Source organism: Nematolebias whitei, chromosome 6 (genome assembly GCF_014905685.2).
Source record: "Nematolebias whitei isolate Nwh7 chromosome 6, NemWhi1, whole genome shotgun sequence".
Classification (NCBI taxonomy): Eukaryota; Metazoa; Chordata; class Actinopteri; order Cyprinodontiformes; family Rivulidae; genus Nematolebias; species Nematolebias whitei.
The window spans coordinates 7,098,517-7,109,545 of NC_056503.1; the positions used below are offsets into that span (position 1 = coordinate 7,098,517).

Here is an 11,029-nt window from a genome sequence, read left to right on the forward strand (position 1 = left end):
ATATATGTGTGTGTGTGTGTGTGTGTGGTTTATTTTTTATCATTTTAATAATCTGTATTCTTTTTAATTTACCAGAAACTTCAAAATAAATTCTCACCCTGTACTGAAACCTTTTCAAAGTTTACCACCACTAGCTGGTAAGACACTTGACGTCAATTTGAACCCCATCCACTGGAACCGGTACAGAAAGCATAATGGAAACACAACAAATACTGTACCGAGCCGAGTCGAACCGTGCTGTACTTGTACTAAAAGTTACTATGGAAGAGGGGCATGTGTGGTGATTAGCAAAATATGACTCAGCAGGTTGCAGCTAACTTGAGTCAGTTAACACCACACCATGCAAATCCAGCTAATACAGAGGAGAGGCTGCGGGGCAAAGAGTTTGACTATTACTGTATTTTCCGCCGTACATGTCGCTCCACCCTATAAGTCGCATCAGTCCATATTTGTCTAATAAAGTGGAAAAATCCATCAATATGTTGCTTTGCCGTATTTGTCGCATCTATTATGTATCACCGCTGACTTGTCGCGTTTGTTACGCGTCACCACTGACAACCCGGAAATGTGGGCCGAACCCGGAAATGTGGGCCGGTATTGTGCCAAAAATCTATGGGCTACCAAATGGCAGCCGCAAGAACATGCATGGGAGGACTTTAACAATAATTTAATAAGATAAATGCCTAAAAACAATTATTTGTTTGCTCAAAATTATAGCAAAGGTGTGTCTCAGTCTAACGTTTGCTTAATAAATGCACTTTAATGGTCAAATAAGCTGCGTTTCGCCGGGCAGTGCAGCTGGTTTAAAGGTCGGTCCAAGCAACGTGCAGAACGAAGGTGAGGAGACTGTGGCAAGCCGATTGTGTCATTAATAGCCGGTGAAGATTCTCAGTCATCCAGGACAATGGAAATTTAAAAAAAATTCAAGAATAAAGCAATTAAGTATAAAGTATAATAAATAAAGTCTAGTTGTTTTTGTTTTGAACTTTTTTGAATTTGTCATTATAGCCACGTTTACCTATTACATTATACAACGGCATGCCTTACTGCTACTACTACTCTGCCTCCATCAAGTAGCTGAAAGTGGTACAATTCAATTTTTTTTTCAGTCAGAATGAATCAAGTCAAATCTCAGCCAAAATTTGGTTTATAAATATGGGAAAACATTCATAAATATGTTGCTTCGGCCTATAAGTCACAGGGCATGTAAATTATGAAAACAATTGCGACTTATAGGGCGGAAAAATACTGTACAATTACAGCATTTTGGTCATTTTATGCAAAAACAATCTTTAAGCTCAAGCGAATTATTCTTTTTTTAAATATTTGATACATCTCTTTTGTCTCCCATTCAAAAGTAGAGAGAGCATCTTATCAAGCGGTAATTTCAGCTGCTGCTTCAAGATCTAGGATCATTGATCCATGGATTGCTTAAAAAATGACAGTGTCCAAATTGTTGAGACTTACAATGAATTAAAGTTTCCTCCTTCATACTACTGCAGCTGCAAAACTCTTCAATGAAACAAAGGCTTCAGTTAAAAAGGCGAGTGGGATACTTATTTTCCGTAATTTACACCAGTCCAGTGAATCATTATGTACCGAGATGCAAATTTTCTAGCAGTAAAGTTGAGCTTTCCCGTGACCATGTTTTCACTGTTGAATCCTTTCAAAATACAGTAGTCCCTCGTTTATCATGGGGGTTCCGTACCCTGAAGCCCTGCGATAAGTGAAAAACCGCAAAGTAGGGAGACTTTAGTTCAAGTTCAAGTTCAAGCACACTTTATTATTACCATCTCATGTGGTACATGAGCAGGAACAAAATTATGCACACAAGTAGTAGTAAGTAGTAATAGTAGTAGTAGTGGGTAATAGTTTATTTTAGTATTTACTATAGTAGTAGTAAGTAGTAGTTTATTTTAGTATTTTTATACAGAAATACTGTATATTGGCGTTTTTAACCCTTAAGTTTCTAAACTCTTAAACCTTTTAAAAAATGTTAATCTTAAATGCGTACTCACCAGAGAAGAAGAAAAAGAGATGGAGATGAAGAATTAGCTGTCCAGTATTCCCCCATCATTTTGTCTCTCATAGTTGAAGTGTGTAGGGTTTCTGGGTTTTTGTGCTGTCTGTTTCCTCATGTTTCCAAAAAAGTTAAGTCTGCAAAACAAAAAAAAAACAAAAAAAGTAGAAACGTTTTGTCTTTCATCCGATGAAGTAGGGGTTGAATAGACTAGTTTACTAGTCAATTACAGGACATGTCATTAACTTATTCACATCCACATGAGTTCTGTACAGTGATATTACTGTACAGTCCACAGTAACATCTGGTAGGTGAGTGTCTGGTAGGTGTTGTGTCGTAAAAGCACATTGACTGGATATTTACCATTAGGAAACAACTTGTTATGTCACTACCAGGTGCACTCCCCCTGGGCACTCCAGTCAGCAGCTCTCTGCTCCACACAGAGGGCTGTGGTAGCTCAGTGGTTTGTGTTTGCATCAGGAAGGGACCGGCATAAAAACAATTTCCCTGTCTTCATGCTAGTTAGCTCACTGTGGCTCTCCCTGAGGAAGGGAGCAGCCGAAAGATGAAAAAAGAAACAAAATCAAAACTAGACTTTAAACGTTTAAAAATCACTACCCATTCTTTTTAAGCTATTATATTTATGACTTTATCTGGGGAAAAAAAAATCTTTTGAATATTTTCTCTTGTTTTATACAATTTGAAGACTCTTTCACATACTAGCAGTGGTGGGCACAGTTAGCAAAAAAGTTAGCTTTGCTAACCAATATTCTGCATTTCAAATACTAAACCACTAAAAAGGTTAAAAAAAATTAGCAGAAGCTAAAGCTAAACCGCTAACTGCTAAGACAACATGTCACACAGTCTGTGTCACACGTCTCCGTCTCCTTCCAGTTGAAGCTTTGTTAACCAATCACATCTTGTCACATGTAGGCCTACATATCAGCGTGCCTTATGGACTCTTCAAGACATGCCCACAACAGACAGGAGCAAGCTTGTGAATTCTGGTAATCATTTAAAGTTGGCAAAGTCTAATTTAGTGAAAGCTAATTCCGCTAACAGTTTCCAAAATTAGCAAATACGCTAATCGGCTAAATCCATCCATCCATTCATTAGCTTCTTCCATTTGGGTCATGGGGGTCGCCAGTGCCCATGTCCAACAATTACTGTGCAAGAGGCGGGGTACACTCTGGACATTTGCCAAGGTAATATAGAGACATACAAAAACTTGGTTCTAACTTTGCAATATACAGCTGCTTTCAGTCATACCTGTTTCAAAAGCTTTCTAGCAGTTAAACATCCATCCATTATCTTTACCCACGTCTTTCTCTTTGGGGGTCACTGGTGCCCGTGTTCAGCTATCACTGTGCGAGAGACTGGGTACACCCCGGACAAGTCTCCAGTCCATCACAGGGACACATAGAGACAAATGAGACAAACAACCATTCAATCTCTCACTCACACCTAGATACAATTTAGAGTTACCAATCTGTCTAACGTGCATGTTTTTGGTCTGTGGGAGGAAACTGGAGTACCCGGAGAAAACCCACGTATGCACGGAGAGAACATGCAAACTCTACCCTGAAAGGCCCCCGGACCGGGATTTGAACCAGGGTAACCTGCTTGCTAAGAGGCAGCAGCTCTACCAGTTGCACCACCATGCTGCCCCTAATCAGCTAAATGAAAAATTAATTCCGCTGTTAGCCGATTAGTGGAACTGCCCACCACTGTGTATTACTGACTTTAACAAAACCAAAGCACCATCTTTTGACCACCATACTGTTTGTTGCCCACTGCCAAGCACATGGGAGCCTCACAGAGTGACAGCTTATTTGGGCCAATCGGTGTTGCAACAGTTTGCACTGCACCTCTCTGAGAATTGTTCTTTTGTCCTCTTCTTCTGGTTCAGCACTCAGGGGGTGAAATATAATCCTGCTAGGCATCCCCAGCCATTAGAGAAACAGATAGACAAAGGAGAAACTCCTTGAAAGACGAGCCCTCCAATCAAACTGTCACTTAAATGAAAGACGAGCCCTGTCACCACCAGGAGGAAAAGTGTCACTTAGGTTACCATTTCAGACAAAGGTGTATGGATATGTGTGTGCTGGGCACCAGCAGAATGAATCAGCCTTTAAGAGTGACAGGGTTCTGGCGGGCCAAATTTGGTGGCATTTGTTTGTTAAATTGCCTGAAATGCCAGGGACTCTTGTTTCATTGCAGTTTGCAGTGTCGCCAGAGATTAGCTGAATGTTATAAAAGAAGAAGACAAAAGGTAGTTATTTGAGCTTTTTTTTGGTCAGAAACACCCTTAATCTTGCTCCATTGCTTTATTGATAGAGGAACCATGATTTAGAGAAAAGTGAAGAAAAAAAATGAAGAAAGCACAGAAGAAGGAAAATAAAGACAAAAGGAGGAAATGTTACCAAAAGATTTGTAAGCATTCAGCACATTGTTTTTCTGTTCCAAAATGGCAGACAATTGTCAAGACTGGAGCATTATCGGTTCTTCTCCTGTAAAGGAAAAACATATGTGAATATCTACAAATTACACAAGCTGTAGATGGTCACATTCGTCCACTGCATTTGGGTTTTGTGCTTGCTTCACTACACAGATGTTTCTACATTTGTTGGTTGGCCAGTAAATCAGCCTAAAGTGGACTGAAATAGTTCAAACGTGCTCAAATGGATTGGCACAAAGTTTTGTTACTACATACTGATAGTATGTAGGCCTTAGGATATTTATCCAATTATTTTCTTCACTTTTTTGTTGTTCCAGCTATACCTAAAACATTAGCTTTGACAGTAAGTATATATCTTGACAGCCTTAGCATGGAAATTTGTGGATTGTATCCTAATGTTTTTGGCAATGTCTTGATTTTCTTGCTCCAGTGAAGTGTTGCAACAACTAAATGTTGGCTTTTGTAAGACATTAATGTCTCCACTCTGTATTCTAGTTTCACTATTCTATAGTTGTTCCTGACTTTTTAATTTGCACAAAAATGAGATGGGGATCTTTTGGTCACTCTTAGAGTCTTGCTGCCTTTTGCTATTGTCAAGGTACAATTGTTACTTATTATGAAAAAGAGCAGATTGTTCTGCATTTTGATGTGCATCACAACTAACAAAATCTACTCTCCACTGTTCTTCTCTTTCAGCTTGTAAGATTGGTTACTATCGGGCTTTGGCCACCGATGGCTCCTGTTCCAAGTGCCCACTCCACAGTTACTCCGTCAGGGAGGGATCAACATCTTGTGCCTGTGATAAGGGATATTTTCGGTCTGAGACAGACCCAGCATCCATGCCTTGCACTTGTAAGTACACCCGCATGCTACGTACTGTAGCAATTCATACTTTTTTTTCATTCAACCATTACTTATACAGGTTAGTCACATTGAGCCATGTGGACTCATTTACAAGAGAGACCTGTTTTTAACAAAGAACACAGATGGCTTACAGACAACAGAAGACATAGACAAACATATAAAAGCATATAAAATGAAAAATTTAATAGAAAAAATGAAATAAAAATGAAACAAAAACAGTTACATTATAAAGCAGTGTAAAATACTAAAAACAGGAACATGTCTGTTGGTTTTTGCCATGAATTTAGCAGTTGTTTAAATTCCCTTAGAGAGGTCAAGATCGAGAGCTTCAGATTTTTTTGCAAGATATTCCAGGAAACAGGAGCGGAGTAGGAGAAGGTCCTTTTGCCTAGTTCAGTTCTCACTGAGGGAGCACTGCATGTAATAATGTCCTGAGAGTGCACGCTGTAGCTGCACTCACGGGTGACATATAGAAGGAGATATATGAAGGCAACAGACCAAGAAGTGATTTAAAGTTTAAATAACCAATGAATACAGGGTGCATTGGTGGGTATGATAGTTACAGCCAGTTATGAATCTTAGTGCACAGTGATAGACAGCATCCAACAACTGCAGGGTGCTTGCAGGGGAATTCACATAAATATTGTCACTGTAGTCAGTGGAGGGGAAGAATGTAGCAGTTACAAGGTGTTTCCTAGCATGCAGAGTTAGACAGGATCTATTTCTGAAAAAGAAACCCAATTTAACTTTCAATTTCTTTACCAAGTTTTTGACATGGGGCTTAAAAGAGACATGTGATTCGACCAAAATACCCAAGTATTAATGAGAAGTGACAAGCTCAATAGGGACACCATTTGAAAATAAAATAAAAGGAAGGACTGCTGGTACCAACTTCCTGTTAGAAAACAAAATCCCTTTTGTTTTATCAGCATTTAGCACAAGTTTGAGACGGAACAAATCTGACTGGATGATGTCAAAGGCAGACTGTAAAACCTTAGCAACTGTTAACAAAAAAGGTTAAATCATGTCATCTGGACCAGTTTCTTTAAGTGAGAAATGTTTCATTCCCCATTTGGAGTACTTCATCAGTCTGTGGCCTGCCAACCAGATCAGTCCCATAAGTAGCCTTCACTGCTGTGTTTCAAGCCAACCTCCTGTTGGAATCTCAGAAGTAAGCTTTTAACACATGCAAAACACACCCATCCAAAACAATCAATCATCATGTACAACAATCAAATGTTTTAGGCCATATAGCAACTTGTTACTCATAGAAACAGCCTGAGGACAACCAAGGCTGAAGTGGTTCAGACAAAAGTTTGTAGGCTCAATCATCAAGGTAGATAACAACAAAAAAAGTTGTGGCAGGCTACAGACTGACAAAGTCCTCTGGATGGGGGACGAAACGTTTCTCACTTAAAGAAACTGGTCCAGATGACATGATTTAACCTCTTTTGTTGTTATATACCTGGATGATTGAGCCTACAAACCTTTTTCTTACCAACTGTTTTAGCTCGACAATAAACTACTGTGTCATCGGCATAGAAATGTAAGGATGCATCAGGAATGATCTGACCTATATTACTTATGTAGATTGTGAAGAGAGTGTGACCTAAGGCTGAACCTTGTGGTACACCATTGTTAAATTAAATAAGTGGAAGAAGTACCGTTACGTTGAACATATTGCCTCAGATCGGAGAAAATTAGAGAACCAGCCAATAGTGTGATCTGAGAAACCAGTTTCAGAGAGCTTACATAATACATACTAGTATTATGTAGTAGTATTAGTAATAGTTCCAGGAACTCGTCTTAAGCGCAGAGGTGACAGGGCCTTCTCTGTAGCAAGACCAAGACTTTAGAACGAGTTACAGTACCTCTGCTTGTCAGACAGGCCCCCTTTCTCTTGGTTTTCAAGTCCCGTTTAAAAACTCACTACTATTCAATAGCTTTCAACACAAGATGATCTGTGTCTTGATCCTGTATGCTCTACACTGGTTTGTCATCATTATCTGCATCGTTTTTTGTTTTTTTTTGTCTATATTCTGATTTACCTCATTTTGTATTTTGCTTTGTGTTACCTGTTGTTTTGTCTGTACAGCACTTTGGTTGGCCTTGTAGCTGTTTTAAGTGCTTTATAAATAAAGTGGTATGGTATGGTAAGGTAATAATACCATTTAAACAGGACAGCTTACAATGCATTGCTCACATTGCAGAAGCCTCACGCTGTTCTAGGAATGCATGCTAACACACATCTACAATTATTCTGCACAAACATGTAAGAGTCAGCTGTTAGTTTAATAGGTGTCTTTCGACTCCTTGTGGCACATAATAATCAGTCATGGTGACATGAGAGAACTAATGAGAGGATAAACTGTTACACCTCAGAGTCCATCTTCCATGTGCAAACAACAAATAGGCAGAGGTGATTAGGAAGAATAGTGGCTATATATTTAAGACATGTAGTGAAAATGGCGAGATAAAAAAAGCAAAAAAATCAATAACTTGTGACAGAAGTTAAGAATAGGATGCAAAAAGAGCAAAAAATTAAATAACTACATATATAATTTAATAGAGGAAGCGTGCTGTATTTCTCGTTTCTCTTTTCATTCAAATTCAATTCAATTCAATTCAGTTTATTTATATAGTGCCAAATCACAACAAAGTTGTCTCAGGGCACTTTACAGGAACATTCAAATACATAAAAGCCAATGAGTAAAGTTCTCTATCTAAGGAATCCAGCAAAGTTGAATCTTTGGTTGTGTGAGTCACATTTTGGTAAAACTGCTGGTCTTCCAATTATACCTCTTAAGTCACAAGTCTACTGTACATGTTAAAACAATTACACTTTTCCAGTCTGTAGGCTTTTCCCTGTCTGAGTCATGAAACGGGAAATATCAGTGAGCAAAGTGAAAATCATTAAAATCCTTCATTTCCAAAAAAAACCCAAACATATTTCACGCCTTGTTATGTTCAACATTTGAATATAAAATTAACTAAAACATCTGTTAAGTTCCTGAACTCATCACTGGCTTGTTATTCTGTTGAGTTCCTGTGGATTTATCACTCGGCAGAATAATTGGACTCAATTGGACTCCCCTTCAATCCATCTCTGTGTACTTCACTGATACTTTCTTTTATTTCGGCAAAATCATAAACATTCCACTGTGGTGAAATATGTTCATCATCTGGAACAGATGGACCTGCAAATTCAACACTACAGCTTTTATGTTGTTAAATTATTTCCACACAAATGGAAAAGGAAGACCAAAATATATTTTAAACTCTATTGGGCTTGATAGAACATTGAAACTGGGTCGGTTGGGTCAATGCTATTTTAATGATCACATGAAATAATGTCTACTTTTATGTACAATTTAAGTATTTATGTTTAAAATAACAAATGTATTTATTGTTCAGCTTTTCAAACTGCTAGAATTAAAAACTAAGGCTACGTTCAAACTGCAAGCAAGTGCGCCCCAAATGTTTCCCCCTATGTGACCCATCCATCCATCCATCCATCCATCCATCCATCCATCCATCCATCCATCCATCCATCCATCCATCCATCCATCCATCCATCCATCCATCCATCCATCCATCCATCCATCCATCCATCCATCCATCCATCCATCCATCCATCCAATATCTTTTACCCGCTTCTTTCTTTTTGGGTTGCGGGGGTCACTGGTGCCCATATCCAGCAATCACTGTGCGAGAGACAAGGGACACCCTGGACAGGTCTCAGTCCATCACAGGGACACATAGAGACAAACAAGATAAACAAGCATTCACTCTCTCTCTCACACATAGGGACAATTTAGTTACCAATCAGCCTAACATGCATGTTTTTAGTATGTGGGAGGAAACTGGAGTACCCGGAGAAAACCCACACATGCACAGAGAGAACATGCAAACTCCACCCAGAAAGGTCCCGGGCTGGGATTTGAACCTGCGACCTGCTCACTGAGAGGAAACAGCTCTACCAACTGAGCCACCATATGCTCCCTATGTGACCCATATCTGATTTTTTTTATGACAGTCTGAACATGACGAATCAGATTTTTCAAATCCAACCCAGGTCTTTTTCATACATGATACTGAATCAGATCCTTATCTAATGTTTTTCAAAGTGACTACAAGATTCAACTTGTCTGCTGGATTCCTTAGATAGAGAACTTTACTAATTGGCTTTCATGTGAATGTTTCTGTAAAGTGCCCTGAGACAACTTTGTTGTGATTTGGCGCTATATAAACAAACTGAATTGAATTGAATTGAACTAGTCTGAACAGTCATGTCTTATTTCATCCAGCTTATATCAGTGAGTGTTGGACCATATCAATACTGGTGTGATGGTATCGATGCTTGAGTTTGTTTCTACCTTCAGTGTGTCACTCCTATTCCACAATTAACAATGCCGCACTGTAGGAGCTGTCAAGTGGTAGATAATAATTTAATTGGTTCTGATTGCGCAACAACTTTAGAATCATGCTAACGTGTGTAGCATCCATGTTTACTTCCTTAAACACATCGTGCTGCGTGTGCTGCCACATTTTCTTCTGCACTTGTGGGCTGCCACTGGAGTCTGATGGATGTCACATTTTAATGACAATGTGAACGACCACGTAAAAAAGATTGGATCTGAGCAAAAAACTGGAGTTGAGCATTAAGACCTGCAATGTGAATGTAGCCCATCTGTATTTAAAAGAGATGCTGTTGGATCTGTTAATTCATACCTGCTGACAAACATCATCTCTTAACCAAGTTTTAAGGCACGAACATCCTAATTTTACATTGGATCACATTATATTAATTTATATCTGGATTTCTGTTTACACATTTTCAAAAAGCTGTACGTTTCTGCAAGAGGCAACTTTACAGCGTGCTGTTTTTAACACTGAAAACTCCCGGACATTCAACTTCCTGTAACAACAATAAAGAAGGAAAAAGTATGAAACAATTCAGCTGCTGTTAAGGAACCCCTGATGAAAAACAACATGGTTTGCATCTAAAGTTTCTGTTTTTATTAGCCCCATTTAAACATGAATGTTTTAGTCTTTCTCTCTAACATAGAACCAGTTGCTCACTGCACTTATTAAACCTATTATTTCCTGCTGACATGGATGGCGGGCGGTCATGTATTCCCATGTATATGAGAATGGGTTTATTTGACTGAACAACAAGACAGATTTGAATAAAACTCTGAAAGTAATCACTGATACAACTGATTCCACCAAACTGGCTATAACCCAGCCAGTTCATGCACAGATATTGAGGTAAATGATGGCACAGTAGCTAAAATTCACCCCCACCACATATGTTGAGGTCTAAACAATTGAACTTTTTATTTAAAACTTTGTCATGCATGGCAGTGGGCAATATGCATTCCTTCAATAATGCTGGTTTAATTCAGCTTTTTTTTTCTTATTATAAATAAATAAATGTTTTCACTGTTGAGCCCCAGTACTCACACTGCATTACTCCCATATTTTAATGGATGAGCTGGGAGGTCATCCTCATTGTCTTGTTAGTCAGCTCAGAAATGGACAATAATGGCTACAAGCAACAGCTGTTAAAGCTCATTATTTAGCTGATTTTATAAGACCCAGCTATATCACCTCTGCTGCTTTGGTAATGTTGCAGATAGGACTTGAACATTAGTGCCGGCTCTGACTCTGACCTATGCCCCCCC

General features: G+C 38.8%; 1 protein-coding gene across 1 annotated transcript in view; it reads left to right on the top strand.

Moving 5' to 3' along the window:
- LOC119410487 (ephrin type-A receptor 4) overlaps nucleotides 1-11,029 on the top strand; it is a gene marked incomplete in the record, with an annotated part of 104,369 nt that overhangs the window by 48,387 nt on the left and 44,953 nt on the right. The window contains 1 exon segment of the mRNA XM_037677366.1: nucleotides 5,175-5,330. Within this exon segment, the coding sequence (XP_037533294.1) occupies nucleotides 5,175-5,330 (156 nt within the window).